Source organism: Pseudoliparis swirei, chromosome 12, assembly GCF_029220125.1.
Source record: "Pseudoliparis swirei isolate HS2019 ecotype Mariana Trench chromosome 12, NWPU_hadal_v1, whole genome shotgun sequence".
In the NCBI taxonomy this organism is placed as follows: Eukaryota; Metazoa; Chordata; class Actinopteri; order Perciformes; family Liparidae; genus Pseudoliparis; species Pseudoliparis swirei.
In genome coordinates this window covers 23,779,997-23,799,241 of record NC_079399.1, presented here as the reverse complement: position 1 = coordinate 23,799,241, position 19,245 = coordinate 23,779,997, and the positions used below count along the sequence as shown (strand labels likewise).

General features: G+C 45.9%; 1 protein-coding gene across 1 annotated transcript in view; it reads right to left on the bottom strand.

Moving 5' to 3' along the window:
• Positions 1-19,245, bottom strand: part of LOC130202360 (dual specificity calcium/calmodulin-dependent 3',5'-cyclic nucleotide phosphodiesterase 1C-like) — a 75,764-nt gene that overhangs the window by 37,911 nt on the left and 18,608 nt on the right. The window contains exon 3 of the mRNA XM_056427848.1: positions 11,730-11,912. Coding sequence (XP_056283823.1) covers positions 11,730-11,912 — 183 coding nt within the window. The remainder of the gene's footprint in view (positions 1-11,729; positions 11,913-19,245) is intronic.

Here is a 19,245-nt window from a genome sequence, read left to right as displayed (position 1 = left end):
TAGATGACATGTGACCAGATGAACAACAGATGTCATGTGACGATATGAACAATAGATGTCATGTGACCAGATGAACAATAGATGTCATGAGACCAGATGAACAATATATGTCATGTGACCAGATGAACAATAGATGTCATGTGACCAGATGAACAATAGATGTCATGTGACCAGATGAACAATAGATGTCATGTGACCAGATGAACAATAGATGTCATGTGACCAGATGAACAATAGATGTCATGTGACCAGATGAACAATAGATGTCATGTGACCAGATGAACAATAGATGTCATGTGACCAGATGAACAATAGATGTCATGTGACCAGATGAACAATAGATGTCATGTGACCAGATGAACAATAGATGTCATGTGACCAGATGAACAATAGATGTCATGTGACCAGATGAACAATAGATGTCATGTGACCAGATGAACAATAGATGTCATGTGACCAGGTGAACAATAGATGTCATGTGACCAGATGAACAATAGATGTCATGTGACCAGATGAACAAGAGATGTCATGTGACCAGATGAACAATAGATGTCATGTGACCAGATGAACAATAGATGTCATGTGACCAGATGAACAATAGATGTCATGTGACCAGATGAACAATAGATGTCATGTGACCAGATGAACAATAGATGTCATGTGACCAGATGAACAATAGATGTCATGTGACCAGATGAACAATAGATGTCATGTGACCAGATGAACAATAGATGTCATGTGACCAGATGAACAATAGATGTCATGTGACCAGATGAACAATAGATGTCATGTGACCAGATGAACAATAGATGTCATGTGACCAGGTGAACAATAGATGTCATGTGACCAGATGAACAATAGATGTCATGTGACCAGATGAACAATAGATGTCATGTGACCAGATGAACAATAGATGTCATGTGACCAGATGAACAATAGATGTTATGTGACCAGAAGAACAATATATGTCATGTGACCAGATGAACAATAGATGTCATGTGACCAGATGAACAATAGATGTCATGTGACCAGATGAACAATAGATGTCATGTGACTAGATGAACAATAGATGTCATGTGACCAGATGAACAATAGATGTCATGTGACCAGATGAACAATAGATGTCATGTGACCAGATGAACAATAGATGTCATGTGACCAGATGAACAATAGATGTCATGTGACCAGATGATCAATAGATGTCATGTGACCAGATGAACAATAGATGTCATGTGACCAGGTGAACAATAGATGTCATGTGACCAGATGAACAATAGATGTCATGTGACCAGATGAACAATAGATGTCATGTGACCAGATGAACAATAGATGTCATGTGACCAGATGAACAATAGATGTCATGTGACCAGATGAACAATAGATGTCATGTGACCAGATGAACAATAGATGTCATGTGACCAGATGATCAATAGATGTCATGTGACCAGATGAACAATAGATGTCATGTGACTAGATGAACAATAGATGTCATGTGACCAGATGAACAATAGATGTCATGTGACCAGATGAACAATAGATGTCATGTGACCAGATGAACAATAGATGTCATGTGACCAGATGAACAATAGATGTCATGTGACCAGATGAACAATAGATGTCATGTGACTAGATGAACAATAGATGTCATGTGACCAGATGAACAATAGATGTCATGTGACCAGATGAACAATAGATGTCATGTGACTAGATGAACAATAGATGTCATGTGACCAGATGAACAATAGATGTCATGTGACTAGATGAACAATAGATGTCATGTGACCAGATGAACAATAGATGTCATGTGACTAGATGAACAATAGATGTCATGTGACCAGATGAACAATAGATGTCATGTGACCAGATGATCAATAGATGTCATGTGACCAGATGAACAATAGATGTCATGTGACCAGATGAACAATAGATGTCATGTGACCAGATGAACAATAGATGTCATGTGACCAGATGAACAATAGATGTCATGTGACAAGGTGAACAATAGATGTCATGTGACCAGATGAACAATAGATGTCATGTGACCAGATGAACAATAGATGTCATGTGACCAGATGAACAATAGATGTCATGTGACCAGATGAACAATAGATGTCATGTGACCAGATGAACAATAGATGTCATGTGACCAGATGAACAATAGATGTCATGTGACTAGATGAACAATAGATGTCATGTGACCAGATGAACAATAGATGTCATGTGACCAGATGAACAATAGATGTCATGTGACCAGATGAACAATAGATGTCATGTGACCAGATGAACAATAGATGTCATGTGACCAGATGAACAATAGATGTCATGTGACCAGATGAACAATAGATGTCATGTGACCAGATGAACAATAGATGTCATGTGACCAGATGAACAATAGATGTCATGTGACCAGATGAACAATAGATGTCATGTGACCAGATGAACAATAGATGTCATGTGACCAGATGAACAATAGATGTCATGTGACCAGATGAACAATAGATGTCATGTGACCAGATGAACAATAGATGTCATGTGACTAGATGAACAATAGATGTCATGTGACCAGATGAACAATAGATGTCATGTGACCAGATGAACAATAGATGTCATGTGACCAGATGAACAATAGATGTCATGTGACCAGATGAACAATAGATGTCATGTGACCAGATGAACAATAGATGTCATGTGACCAGATGAACAATAGATGTCATGTGACTAGATGAACAATAGATGTCATGTGACCAGATGAACAATAGATGTCATGTGACTAGATGAACAATAGATGTCATGTGACCAGATGAACAATAGATGTCATGTGACCAGATGAACAATAGATGTCATGTGACCAGATGAACAATAGATGTCATGTGACCAGATGAACAATAGATGTCATGTGACCAGATGAACAATAGATGTCATGTGACTAGATGAACAATAGATGTCATGTGACCAGATGAACAATAGATGTCATGTGACTAGATGAACAATAGATGTCATGTGACCAGATGAACAATAGATGTCATGTGACCAGATGAACAATAGATGTCATGTGACCAGATGAACAATAGATGTCATGTGACCAGATGAACAATAGATGTCATGTGACCAGATGAACAATAGATGTCATGTGACTAGATGAACAATAGATGTCATGTGACCAGATGAACAATAGATGTCATGTGACTAGATGAACAATAGATGTCATGTGACCAGATGAACAATAGATGTCATGTGACTAGATGAACAATAGATGTCATGTGACCAGATGAACAATAGATGTCATGTGACTAGATGAACAATAGATGTCATGTGACCAGATGAACAATAGATGTCATGTGACCAGATGAACAATAGATGTCATGTGACCAGATGAACAATAGATGTCATGTGACCAGATGAACAATAGATGTCATGTGACCAGATGAACAATAGATGTCATGTGACCAGATGAACAATAGATGTCATGTGACCAGATGAACAATAGATGTCATGTGACCAGATGAACAATAGATGTCATGTGACCAGATGAACAATAGATGTCATGTGACCAGATGAACAATAGATGTCATGTGACCAGATGAACAATAGATGTCATGTGACCAGATGAACAATAGATGTCATGTGACCAGATGAACAATAGATGTCATGTGACCAGATGAACAATAGATGTCATGTGACCAGATGAACAATAGATGTCATGTGACCAGATGAACAATAGATGTCATGTGACCAGATGAACAATAGATGTCATGTGACCAGATGAACAATAGATGTCATGTGACCAGATGAACAATAGATGTCATGTGACCAGATGAACAATAGATGTCATGTGACCAGATGAACAATAGATGTCATGTGACCAGATGAACAATAGATGTCATGTGACCAGATGAACAATAGATGTCATGTGACCAGATGAACAATAGATGTCATGTGACCAGATGAACAATAGATGTCATGTGACCAGATGAACAATAGATGTCATGTGACCAGATGAACAATAGATGTCATGTGACCAGATGAACAATAGATGTCATGTGACCAGATGAACAATAGATGTCATGTGACCAGATGAACAATAGATGTCATGTGACCAGATGAACAATAGATGTCATGTGACCAGATGAACAATAGATGTCATGTGACCAGATGAACAATAGATGTCATGTGACCAGATGAACAATAGATGTCATGTGACCAGATGAACAATAGATGTCATGTGACCAGATGAACAATAGATGTCATGTGACCAGATGAACAATAGATGCCATGTGACCAGATGAACAATAGATGTCATGTGACCAGATGAACAATAGATGTCATGTGACCAGATGAACAATAGATGAACAATAGATGTCATGTGACCAGATGAACAATAGATGTCATGTGACTAGATGAACAATAGATGTCATGTGACCAGATGAACAATAGATGACATGTGACCAGATGAACAATAGATGTCATGTGACCAGGTGAACAATAGAGATCATGTGACCAGATGAACAATAGATGACATGTGACCAGGTGAACAATATATGTCATGTGACTAGATGAACAATAGATGTCATGTGACTAGATGAACAATAAATGCCATGTGACCAGATGAACAATAGATGTCATGTGACCAGATGAACAATAGATGCCATGTGACCAGATGAACAATAGATGTCATGTGACTAGATGAACAATAGATGTCATGTGACCAGATGAACAATATATGTCATGTGACTAGATGAACAATAGATGTCATGTGACCAGGTGAACAATAGATGTTATGTGACCAGATGATCAATAGATGTCATGTGACTAGATGAACAATAGATGTCATGTGACTAGATGAACAATAGATGTCATGTGACCAGATGAACAATAGATGTCATGTGACCAGATGAACAATAGATGTCATGTGACCAGATGAACAATAGATGTCATGTGACTAGATGAACAATAGATGTCATGTGACTAGATGAACAATAGATGTCATGTGACCTGATGAACAATAGATGTCATGTGACCAGATGAACAATAGATGTCATGTGACCAGATGAACAATATATGTCATGTGACCAGATGAACAATAGATGTCATGTGACCAGATGAACAATAGATGTCATGTGACCCTAACCCTAGCGTCCCCCAGCAGCCTCTCAGCCTCTAGCAGCATCTCTAGGTCTGGACCAGGTGAACCTCGTTCAGGTCTAACTATCAGACCATCAAGAGGAAAGTCTTCAGTCTCCACGAGGGGGCGGAGTCTCCAGGACTGAAGGTAGAGCTGGTTCCATAAAAGAGGAGGAGCTTGGCCTACTTTAGACTCTAGGGACCACAAGTAGCCCCGCATCTAGTGAGGCAGCTCTCTAGTGGGGTAATATGGTACTACAATCTCTCTAGTGGGGTAACATGGTACTACAAGCTCTCTAGTGGGTAACATGGTACTACAGGCTCTCTGGTGGGGTAACATGGTACTACAAGCTCTCTAGTGGGGTAACATGGTACTACAAGCCCTCTAGTGGGGCAACATGGCACTACAGGCTCTCTAGTGGGGTAACATGGTACTACAAGCCCTCTAGTGGGGTAACATGGTACTACAAGCTCTCTAGTGGGGTAACATGGTACTACAAGCCCTCTAGTGGGGTAACATGGTACCACAAGCCCTCTAGTGGGGTAACATGGTACTACAAGCTCTCTAGTGGGGCAACATGGTACCACAAGCTCTCTAGTGGGGTAACATGGTACTACAAGCCCTCTAGTGGGGTAACATGGTACTACAAGCCCTCTAGTGGGGTAACATGGTACTACAAGCTCTCTAGTGGGGTAACATGGTACTACAGGCTCTAGTGGGGTAACATGGTACCACAAGCCCTCTAGTGGGGTAACATATACTACAAGCTCTCTAGTGGGGTAACATGGTACTACAAGCTCTCTAGTGGGGTAACATGGTACTACAAGCCCTCTAGTGGGGTAACATGGTACTACAAGCCCTCTAGTGGGGTAACATGGTACTACAAGCTCTAGTGGGCAACATGGTACTACAAGCCTCTCTAGTGGGGTAATATGGTACTACAAGCTCTAGTGGGGTAACATGGTACTACAAGCTCTCTAGTGGGGTAATATGGTACTACATGCTCTCTAGGGTAACATGGTACTACAAGCTCTCTAGTGGGGTAATATGGAACTGAAGCTCTAGAGACACTCATCTACCTGCTGCCTGCTTGACTCAGTCGCACTCTGGATGGAACGGTGTCTCTGTGAGAGTCACTTTGACCTTCTCCAGTGCATTTAACACCATCCAGCCACTGCTGCTGAGTGAGAAGCTGCAGTGGCAGTGTGGACGCGTCCACCATCTCCTGGATCACTGACTACCTCACAGGCAGACCACAGTTTGTCAGGGAACTGTTCTGTCTCCCTTCCTCTTCACCCTGTACACCAGTGACTTCCAGTATAACACGGAGTCATGCCATCTGCAGAAGTACTCTGATGACTCTGCAGTGGTCGGGTGTATTAGGGATGGACGGGAGGAGGAGTACAGGGCAGTGGTGAGTGACTTTGTAAAGTGGGCCGATGAGAACCACCTGCGGCTGAACGTGGCCAAGACCAGAGAGATGGTGGTGGACTTCAGGAGGAACAGCTCCTCCCCTCTGAGTGTCCTGGGCGTGGACGTGGACATGGTGGAGGACCAGTACCTGGGCGTCTCCATCGACAGCCGACTGAACTGGAAGGCCAACATCAACGCTGTGTACAAGAAGGGGATGAGTCGACTCCTTTTCCTGAGGAAGCTTGATCCTTCAACGTGTGCAGCAAGATGCTGGAGTTATTCTACCAGTCGGTTGTGGCCAGTGTGCTGCACTTTGCCATTGTCTGCTGGGGAGCAGCATCGAGCCGGTGACACCAGCCGCCTTAACAAACTGGTTAGGAAGGCTGGCTCCATCATCGGCTGCCAGCTGGAGCACCTGGAACAGGTGGTGGAGAGGAGGACGTTGAAGAAACTGGTGTCCATATTGGACAACCCGACCACCCTCTCCACCACCTCCTACAGGGACAGAGGAGTACTTTCTCCAGACGTCTCCTCACGCTCCGCTGCCACAAGGAGAGATACAGGAGAACATACCTGCCGGCCATGAGGCTCTACAACAGTTCACCTCTTGCCAGATCACCCTAACCCTTCATTTCATTTGCTCTGCACTCATACACACACTTTGCTTTTTGCACTCTGTCTATATTTAATATTTTGTATTGGATTTGTCAGTGTTGTTGTGTGTTGTGTATGCATGTGTGTTGTATATTTACATATATATTTTGTTTTGTATTTTACTTTATCTTACTTGTACACTTCTATATCTTTCATCCCTGTTTCTTATATTTTGTGTTTTGTTTTTTATTCTTGTGTGTTGCTGCTACTGTCTCGACAAATTTCCCCTTGGGGATTAATAAAGTATATATCTATCTATCTATCTATCTAACATGGTACTACAAGCTCTCTAGTGGGGTAATATGGTACTACAAGCTCTCTAGTGGGGTAACATGGTACTACAAGCTCTCTAGTGGGGTAATATGGTACTACAAGCTCTCTAGGGGGGTAACATGGTACTACAAGCTCTCTAGGGGGGTAACATGGTCCTACAAGCTCTCTAGTGGGTACTATGGTACTACAAGCTCTCTAGTGGGGTAATATGGTATTACAAGCTCTCTAGTGGGGTAACATGGTACTACAAGCTCTAGGGGTAACATGGTACTACAAGCTCTCTAGTGGGGTAATATGGTACTACAAGCTCTCTAGTGGGGTAACGTGGTACTACAAGCACTCTAGTGGGCAACATGGTAGTACAACCTCTCTAGTGGGGTAATATGGTATTATAAGCTCTCTAGTGGGGCAACATGGCACTACAACCTCTCTAGTGGGGTAATATGGTACTACAAGCTCTCTAGGGGGGTACTATGGTACTACAAGCTCTCTAGTGGGTACTATGGTACTACAAGCTCTCTAGTGGGGTAACATGGTACTACAAGCCCTCTAGTGGGGTAACATGGTACTACAAGCTCTCTAGTGGGGCAACATGGTACTACAAGCCTCTAGTGGGGTAACATGGTACTACAAGCCCTCTAGTGGGGTAACATGGTACTACAAGCCCTCTAGTGGGGTAACATGGTACTACAAGCTCTCTAGTGGGGTAACATGGTACTACAAGCTCTCTAGTGGGGTAACATGGTACTACAAGCCCTCTAGTGGGGTAACATGGTACTACAAGCCCTCTAGTGGGGTAACATGGTACTACAAGCTCTCTAGTGGGGTAACATGGTACTACAGGCTCTCTAGTGGGGTAACATGGTACTACAAGCCCTCTAGTGGGGTAATATGGTACTACAAGCTCTCTAGTGGGGTAACATGGTACTACAAGCTCTCTAGTGGGGTAACATGGTACTACAAGCCCTCTAGTGGGGTAACATGGTACTACAAGCCCTCTAGTGGGGTAACATGGTACTACAGGCTCTCTAGTGGGGTAACATGGTACTACAAGCCCTCTAGTGGGGTAATATGGTACTACAAGCTCTCTAGTGGGGTAACATGGTACTACAAGCTCTCTAGTGGGGTAATATGGTACTACAAGCTTTCTAGTGGGGTAACATGGTACTACAAGCTCTCTAGTGGGGTAACATGGTACTACATGCTCTCTAGTGGGGTAACATGGTACTACAAGCTCTCTAGTGGGGTAATATGGTACTACAAGCTCTCTAGAGACGCCATCATCTACCTGCTGCAACGAGCTCAGTCGCACCTGGATGGAACCGGTGTCTCTGTGAGAGTCACTTTCTTTGACTTCTCCAGTGCATTTAACACCATCCAGCCACTGCTGCTGAGTGAGAAGCTGCGGGTGGCCGGTGTGGACGCGTCCACCATCTCCTGGATCACTGACTACCTCACAGGCAGACCACAGTTTGTCAGAATGGGCCGTGTGCTGTCTGGAACGGTGGTCAGTGATGTTGGAGCCCCACAGGGAACTGTTCTGTCTCCCTTCCTCTTCACCCTGTACACCAGTGACTTCCAGTATAACACGGAGTCATGCCATCTGCAGAAGTACTCTGATGACTCTGCAGTGGTCGGGTGTATTAGGGATGGACGGGAGGAGGAGTACAGGGCAGTGGTGAGTGACTTTGTAAAGTGGGCCGATGAGAACCACCTGCGGCTGAACGTGGCCAAGACCAGAGAGATGGTGGTGGACTTCAGGAGGAAGGCGACAGCTCCTCCCCCTCTGAGTGTCCTGGGCGTGGACGTGGACATGGTGGAGGAGGTTTCAAGTTTCAAGTTTCAAGTTTTTTGTCATCCTTTTTATTTAAGTATATTATATCGGCTTGAAATTCTTATGCAAAACACCCGACAGCAGTAGCAGACTAAAAAAAGAATAAGAATGAGAATAAACTATACAATATCCACACACACAAAAGAAGAAAGTATTAACAATATATATATAAAACAGTGTAATAGAATATACATCATGACAATATATATATATAAAACAATGTAATAAAATATACACTTGAGATATATGTATATATATATGATATATATATACAATATATATAATATATATATATAAACAATAATAATATATACACTGCTATGCTATAGATATTTCACAGAATATGTTCCTGGTGTAGTGTTAATGAGGGTCTAGTCCTTAATTCAGCAGCTCGACGGTCTGACCGGAAGAAGCTGTCCTCGTCTGTTTGTGCGTACTTTGATACCGCGGTATCGCCTGCCTGACAAGGCGAAGCCGTCAGGTCGCGGTCTTTGTCTTCAGCATCCGCTGGGTTCTGCCACGCACCGCTTGCGATAAGCGTCCAGGATGGCGGAAGCTCACCTCCCATGCGGCTTGTGCCGCATCGCATCACGCTGTAGTGCCCCTCGCCCAGGTGCAGTTCCCGGTATTCAGACGGTGATGTAAACCGGTCAGAACACCTCGATGGTACTGGTGCAGAATGTCGATGGATGCAGCTGCGTTGAGTTTCCTCAGTCACGGCGAAATACAGGTTGTTGGGTCTTTTCACCACGACGTGGTGGTGTGTCGTCCATGGAGGTCGGAGATGTGCACGAGAACCTACCTGCTGACCTTCTCTCTGCAACTCCGCCTATGGAGATGTGGGGTGCCTCCGCCTGTAGTCCAGTACCTGGGCTCCATCGACAGCCGACTGAACTGGAAGGCCAACATCAACGCTGTGTACAAGAAGGGATGAGTCGACTCTTTCCTGAGGAAGCTTCGATCCTTCAACGTGTGCAGCAAGATGCTGGAGTTATTCTACCAGTCGGTTGTGGCCAGTGTGCTGCACTTTGCCATTGTCTGCTGGGGGAGCAGCATCGGAGCCGGTGACACCAGCCGTCTTAACAAACTGGTTAGGAAGGCTGGCTCCATCATCGGCTGCCAGCTGGAGCACCTGGAACAGGTGGTGGAGAGGAGGACGTTGAAGAAACTGGTGTCCATATTGGACAACCCGGACCACCCTCTCCACCACCTCCTACAGGGACAGAGGAGTACTTTCTCCAGACGTCTCCTCACGCTCCGCTGCCACAAGGAGAGATACAGGAGAACATTCCTGCCGACGGCTATGAGGCTCTACAACAGTTCACCTCTTGCCAGATCACCCTAACCCTTCATTTCATTTGCTCTGCACTCATACACACACTTTGCTTTTTGCACTCTGTCTATATTTAATATTTTTGTATTGGATTTGTCAGTGTTGTTGTGTGTTGTGTATGCATGTGTGTTGTATATTTACATATATATTTTGTTTTGTATTTTACTTTATCTTACTTGTACACTTCTATATCTTTCATCCCTGTTTCTTATATTTTGTGTTTTGTTTTTTATTCTTGTGTGTTGCTGCTACTGTCTCGACAAATTTCCCCTTGGGGATTAATAAAGTATATATCTATCTATCTATCTATCTAACATGGTACTACAAGCTCTCTAGTGGGGTAATATGGTACTACAAGCTCTCTAGTGGGTATTAACGTTACTACAAGCTCTCGAGTGGGGGTAATATTGTACTATGAGCTCTCTAGTGGGGGTAATATGGTACTACAAGCTCTCTAATTAAGTAACATATTACAAGCTCTCTAGTGGGGTAACATGGTAATACAAAGCTCTCTAAAAAGGTAAGGAGGTAATATGGTACCTACACTAGTGGATAATGGGTAATATGGTACTACAAGCTCTCGAGTGGGGTAATATGGTACTACAAGCTCTCTAGTGGGGCAATCAGAAGATATCAAGTACTACACATTTGTCTTTTTACTTGTTAAATCTCGTTCGGATGTGGAGCACACAACCGATAACTATATAGTGTGTCTACATGAGGTAACGTGTTTGTGTTTGTGTGTGTGTCCGCAGGCGAGCTCTCTGACATCTCATCATATTTATATATCTGTCTTTTTTAATTAATTTGTATATATATACATCTTTGTTTATTAATATATATTTATATATTGTTATATATATAAATATATATTAATATATATGTCTATAAATACATAGATCAATGTAAAATGTAAGGCTGCTTTACTCCACTTTCTTAGCATTGGTAACCTGAATTAGCTTAAATGTTTATCTTAAAAAATTACAGTCGGAAAATGGGAATCCTTCAAACATTTGTGAATGGAAGATCGTGACTACATTATTAGAAAGGGGCTACAATCCCAGATGACTTTGATGTTGAGAAGACCAAACTAGCCAAACCTCTCCACAAAGATGCCAGCCTGCACGGCATGGACGATGCTGCGGAAGCGTGGCTTGTCTTCGCTACGGCGCAACGTCAGAACCTTCTGCCGGGTAAAAGTGGAAGTCAGCCAGTCCCGAACCTCTGAGGGCACTGAGTCTGACCGGAGGTCCCCCAGCTCGTCCTCTGGATCCACCAGCCGCCTGCAGGAGAGACACAGCTGTTCATTGATGATCCAACTTTAGCAGCAAAGGAGATACTTACAATTCAATACAAAAATCAATTCTAAGTAGATCCAAATAATCAGTTCATTTCTTTATTTATCTCCCAAACTAGTTCAGAATGCAGCACCAAGGTCTCTGACATCCCTCTCCAGTGGCGGCCTATTGGTTGAAGAACCCGTTTTAAGATGTCCCTGATTGAAGTGACATTGTTGGAATGTTAGCCCCATACAGCGGACAGCCTGAGATCCTTCGGTGAGAATTGCTTTTACATGATGTCGTCCTTTTATGCAGTTGTTTTGTTCATCTACAATTTTTTCATTAATTCATAAATTTGTTTGTTTTCCATTTATTTTGCCCTTTTTGTTGTTTGTGTTGGTTTGGTTGTGATCAGTGTTCTTGTGTACATTAAAGATGGCGGTGCAGATGGCTGCCTGGTGTGTGTGTGTGTGTGTTGTTTTGTCTTGCTTTGGTTTTAAACCCGGTTTCTGCTGCGAGTCCCGGAGCTCTGTACCAGAGACGAGCTCACGAGCGCCAGCGGAACAACCGCAGCGGATTTACTTCCAACTTTCAACTTCTGTCCAACTTCTGGATGTTCCGGTGAAAGGTGCGCTCACCTTAACCCACGCCGGGAAACTCCTCTCCAACGTCCGCTCACTGTGCAACAAACCGGATGAACTCCAGCTGCTGGTGGGGAGAGACAGACACTTCTCCTCACCCTCCGTTGTGTGCTTCACGGAGACCTGGCTCTGTGGATCCAAACCAGGACCGCGACACAGAGCCCTGACCCATACCCTAACGAAGAGTGGAGGAATCTGCTTCGACTCCAACAACGGGTCTCTGATCCGACAGCACTGTCCTCCTGATCTGGAAACTTTCATCAGAAACGGAAAACCCTTTTATTCCCCCCTGAGTTCGCTTCATTCGTCCTCGTCGGTGTCTCGATGGAGGCACAGTGACACTCGGGGTCCAGATGCTGTATGTGGACCGACCCGGACTCCTTAGTTATTGTCCTTGTTGACTTCAGCAAAGCCAACCCTAGCCATGACCTCCCAGCCTTCTGCCCCCTGGGGTCACGAGGCATACATTTCGCGTGTCCGGGGGTCAAAAACTTTGGGCTGCATTTTGGAGCCTTTTTGAGGGCGCTAAAAATCAAAACACACCTCAGGCTCACAGTGCCCCTTCCCGCGCTACATCTGGGAAAAAAAGATTTCAATTCTGACCTTCGATCGCCGAGTTATGATTTTAAAAAAAATGTATTAAATGTAGTCCAATCCTCCCGTGACAGTTTTTCGCCACCAGAGGGCATCGGGTCATTCAGCATACATTTCCGGCCCATAAAAGTGTATTCCAAATGACACAATTTGGTTCCCCTTAAAAATGTCATTTCAACTACATCTGTATGGGCCGGCCATGTCTGCCAATTTACCCTAACTTTTGCTCTACTAAGGTAGGAAGATGGTCAATTTGCAAGAAAAGTACCCAGGATCAGGGGCACATCTCCTAGGGGCACATCAGGCAGGGATGTCTGAACCCATGGTCCTTGACCCTGTATTTTTATTCTCAATATTCACTTCAAAAAAAGCTTTAGAAGGCTTGGCTAATGGTTAGCATGTGGCTATAGCGATTTTTCAACATGCTCCAAAATGCTTGAAATTTGAATGCCAGACTGCTTGAAAATGAAACGCCAGACTCCCATGAATGCCCTGGTCCTTTATGGGAGCACCATGGTCGCTTTACTATGCAAGTACCCAGGTTTTGGACACATTTTATGGGTACAAAACAGGAGAAATACCCTTAAAATAACCAGGGTCATTTCACATACTCGGCCGGCCCATAAAAGTGTATGCCAAATGACCCATTTTAGGGTCATTTCACATACTCGGCCGGCCCATAAAAGTGTATGTCAAATGACCCATTTTAGGGTCATTTCACATACTCGGCCGGCCCATAAAAGTGTATGCCAATTGACCCCGTCATGATAGTAGCATGTGGCTAATTAGCGATTTTTCAAGAAGCTCCAAAATGCTGGAAATTAGAACCCCAGATGGTCATGGATGCCCTGAACAACATACTCTAAGCACAAGTCTGTAGACCCTTCAGAAAGCTAACTTCCGTTAGCAGCATGCTAGCTAGCTAAAACCAACTAATCCTTAAAGAGTGTCTCCTGTTGTATACTATATCAAGTTTTTTTTTAAATGACCAAAAAATAATAAATAAATAATAAATTCCCATGTATTTACATGGGCCCATTGAAATCAACAGTCTAATGGTCACTAACAGTCTCAGCAATTCAATAAATGAATCAAAAACGCCATCTAGCGATTTTTCAATGTGTCACGGCCCATGTACTCCAATTGACACAAAGTAACCGATTCCTCCGCGTCGAATGTATGCTGTCTGCCTACACAATGTCATCGTGGTTACTTTCCTGTATGGCGGCATACATTGCATGTATTTTTTGTGTCATAAGGGTTAAGTTCCTTAGCCTACATACAAACAGTGTGTTAAATGCCCGACGAGAGAGGAGAACACTCCGGATCGTTGTTCCACCACAGCAGGGCCTCGTGGTGCTCTGGGACACGCCGACTACGTCATGGACTAACTCCCTCATACGGGCAGAAATGTGAGCTCAGGAAACCTGTGGGGAGGACATGTTAGGAACCAGCGAGGCTCTGGAGGATCTTCGGGTGTGCTTGGACAGCACAGACTGGGATGTCTTCCGGACTGGGACCAACAGTCTGGATGACGACACAGAGGCTGTAACTTCCCATATCAGCTTCTGTGAGGACAGCTGTGAGTGATAAGGACACGCCCTGGTTTACAGTGGAGCTCAGAGACCAGGCATCTAGGAGTGGGGACAAGGAGTCAAAATACAGGTTTACCAACACGGCTAAACGATGGAACTCTGATAAGCTACAACATCAGGTCTCATCCGGGGACTCTGCTTCAGTCTGGAGGGCTCAGACAAGCCACACCTCTCACCCTGGACCACCTGTTGGAGTCCCTCCCCTCTCGCAGGAGGCTGTGGACCATCAGGACCAAGACCTCACGCCACACCAACAGCTTCTTCCCGTCGGCAGTCGGGCTCATGAACAGAGCCCGGGTCCCCACTGACCTTCATGGACAGAGCCCGGGTCCCCACTGACCCTCATGAACAGAGCCCGGGTCCCCACTGACCTTCATGGACGAGCCCGGGTCCCCCACTGACCTTCATGGACAGAGCCCGGGTCCCCACTGACCTTCATGGACAGAGCCCGGGTCCCCACTGACCCTCAAGAACAGAGCCCGGGTCCCCCACTGACCCTCAAGAACAGAGCCCGGGTCCCCCACTGACCCTCAAGAACAGAGCCCGGGTCCCCCACTGACACTCAAGAACAGAGCCCGGGTCCCCCACTGACCCTCAAGAACAGAGCCCGGGTCCCCACTGACCTTCATGGACAGAGCCCGGGTCCCCACTGACCCTCATGAACAGAGCCCAGGTCCCCCACTGACCTTCATGGACAGAGCCCGGGTCCCCACTGACCCTCATGAACAGAGCCCAGGTCCCCCACTGACCTTCATGGACAGAGCCCGGGTCCCCACTGACCCTCATGGACAGAGCCCGGGTCCCCACTGACCCTCATGAACAGAGCCCAGGTCCCCCACTGACCTTCATGGACAGAGCCCGGGTCCCCACTGACCCTCATGGACAGAGCCCGGGTCCCCCACTGACCTTCATGGACAGAGCCCGGGTCCCCACTGACCTTCATGGACAGAGCCCGGGTCCCCACTGACCTTCATGGACAGAGCCCGGGTCCCCACTGACCCTCATGGACAGAGCCCGGGTCCCCACTGACCCTCATGAACAGAGCCCGGGTCCCCTCTGACCTTCATGGACAGAGCCCGGGTCCCCTCTGACCCTCATGGACGGAGCCCGGGTCCCCACTGACCCTCATGGACGGAGCCCAGGTCCCCACTGACCCTCATGGACGGAGCCCGGGTCCCCACTGACCCTCATGGACGGAGCCCGGGTCCCCACTGACCCTCATGGACAGAGCCCAGGTCCCCACTGACCCTCATGGACGGAGCCCAGGTCCCCACTGACCCTCATGGACGGTCCTCACTGCATCCGTCATCCCCAGGACAATTTCCTACCGTTTACTCCCCTGCACACCTCTTCATACTTAATATGTAATATTATAATTCACATGTGACTCATTACACCTGAACACACATGCAGTACCCTGTCCACAGCGCTGTTATCTGTTTGTGCACTTTTATTTCAAACCATTGTAAATGTCATGTTTACATCCTTGCACAGTGTTGATTGTAGTTGGTTTGTTTTTCTGTTCTTTGCGTGTCTAACACACGACACAAATACATGTTTCTGATTCTGCTTCATGGCATGGACTTTTTTGCCTTTTGATTTCTTAAATGTTTATCTGTCTTGATGTTATGCATGTCTTTGCTTCTCTGAAGAGCACGTTGTAAATTATATTGGTAGCACAATAATAACTGTATTTACTTAAACACAGAGGACTTCATCTATTCTTTAATTGAATGCTACACGTGTAGAATTATTCTGGGCGTTGGTCCTATCCGAATACTTCTTCCACCACTGCTCAAAAGTCTATGTAATAAATCAGGGGTGTCCAAAGTCCGGCCCGCGAGCCAATGGTGGCCCGCGGTCAGTTTTCATACGGCCCGCGACATCGGTCATATAATGTGTTATTTCTGGCCCGCCAGATCTGTCAGAATAAATAAATCATAAAAACTTGAAAGACGTAATTCCTCCTTTCTAATGTATCTGGCTCTGCATCCGTGGCGTGAACCCTTCTCGAAACCTATTTGCCATGGCGACGGCAAAAAAAAGGGAGAAAAGTTGACAGTGAGGGCCGCTTTCAGGAGCGGTGGGAATTACGAGTGTTTCCCTACCATGAGAACAGGGTGGGGTCCCCACTGACATGTTCTCTATAGCGCCAGATTACAACAGAAGTAATGTCAGGTTGTTTTATTCAACTAAACGGTCGTATATTATTGATCGTATCGACACAGCGGCATGTCATTTCTGTCTCTACGTGGTGGCGTTCACACTTCTCCTGGCTCTCGGTATCCCGGCGGAGCTCCGCCCCCATGCGCACAGAGATTCAAGATTCAAGATTCAAGATGTTTTATTTGTCACATACACACACAGGGTGTGCAGTGAAATGAAAGTGGCAATGCTCAGCAGGAATGTGCAAGGGCAACAAGTACACACTATTTACAAATAAAAAACAACACAATATTTACAGTAAGTGTGTGTGTGTGTGTGTGTGTGTGCCTAAGAGGGGCAATTGTGTGGGTCTATGTGGGGGTCCTGGTGAGGTCGGAGTTCACAATCCTGATGGCCTGAGGAAAGAAACTCCGTCTCAGTCTCTCTGTTCTTGCAGCGTGACTACGGAGGCGCCTGCCTGACCGCAGCAGCTGAAACAGTCTGTTGTTGGGGTGGTGAGGATCCTTCATGATCCTGCCGGCTCTGGTTCTGCACCTCCTGGTGTACAAGTCCTGCAGGGTGGGGAGTGTAGTTCCAATAGTGCGCTCAGCCGAACGCACTACTCTCTGGAGAGCCTTCCTGTCCTGAGCGGAGCAGTTGCCAAACCAGGCTGTGATGCTTCCTGTCAGGACGCACTCTACAGCTCCAGAGTAGAAGGACTGAAGGATCCTCTGGGAAACTTTAAATTTCCTCAGCTGCCTGAGGTGGTAGAGGCGCTGCCTTGCCTTTCTCACCAGAGTGTCTGTGTTTGTTGACCATGTCAGATCCTCGGTGATGTGGACTCCCAGGTATTTATACCCGCTCACCCTCTCCACAGTAGTCCCGTTAATCCCCAGTGGTGAGTACGTCCTCTGTTGTTGTACCTCCTAAAGTCCACAATCAGCTCCTTAGTTTTGGTGACATTCATGATGAGGCTGTTGTCCTGGCACCAGAGTGACAGATCAGCAACTTCCTCCAGGTAGGCCTTCTCGTCGTTGTCGGAGATCAGGCCCACCACCACTGTGTCATCCGCAAACTTGATGATGGTGTTGGAGCTGAACCTGGCCACACAGTCATGTGTGTACAGGAGTACAGTAGGGGCTGAGGACGCAACCTGGGGGATCCTGTGTTCAGGTGAGGGATTTGAGGTGTCTGCCCACCCTGACCACCTGTGGCCTGGCGGTCAGGAAGTCCAGGATCCAAGCACACAGGGGGTGTTCAGTCCCAGCTCAATCAGCTTGCCGCCAGTCTGGAGGGACTATGGTGTTGAAAGCTGCACTATAATCAAAGAACAGCAGTCTCACATAGCATTCCCTCTGGCTGTCCAGATGAGAGAGTGTGGTGTGCAGTACCTGGGAGACAGCATCATCCGTGGATCTGTTTGGGCGATAAGCAAACTGCAGCGGGTCCATGGAGGAAGGGAGGAAGGCGCAGATGTAGTCCTTTATCAGCCTCTCAAAGCATTTCATGACCACCGAGGTGAGGGCCACCGGTCGGTAGTCATTCATACATGCTGGAGAAGCATTCTTGGGCACAGGGACAATAGTGGATCTCTTGAAGCAGGTCTGGACCACGGACTCAGCCAGGGAGAGGTTGAATATTGTGGTGAACACGAGCTAGCTGGTTAGCACAGGTCTTCAGTACTCGCCCAGATATGCCATCTGGACCTGCAGCTTTCCTGGTGTTCACCCTCAACAGAGCCCTCCTCACACTGTGCTCGGTCACAGAGAGTGTGTGTTCATCCCCAGCGGTAGAACTCACCGCTACGCTTAACGGTGTTGTTGTTAGCGGCGAGCTAGCTGTTGTTGCTAGCCTCAAACCGTGTATAAAATGAGTTCAGGTCGTCCGCTAGGGATGCGCCGGCACTCACCATTGCGCGGGGTCTGCTCTGGTAGTTTGTAATAGTCCGTAGCCCCTGCCATAGGCGCCTGGTGTCGCGCTGCTCCATCTGTGATTCCACTCTGTCTCGGTACCTCCTTTGGCGCCTTCACCGCCTCCTCAGTCCATAGACCGCTGCCTTGTACTGCCCATGTTGCGGATACAAGACCGAGTTATAGGCAGCAGTACGGGCGTTCACAGCTTCACGGATGGATCTATCAACCCACGGCTTTTGGCTAGGGAAAGTCACCCTTATGACACAAAAAACGCATGCAATGTATGCTGCCATACAGGAAAGTAACCACGATGACATTGTTTCTGCAGACAACATACATTCGACACGGAGGAATGGGTTACTTTGTGTCAATTGGAGTACATGGCCGTGACATATTTAAAAAATCGCTAGATGGCGCTCTTGATTCATTTATTGAATTGCTGAGACTG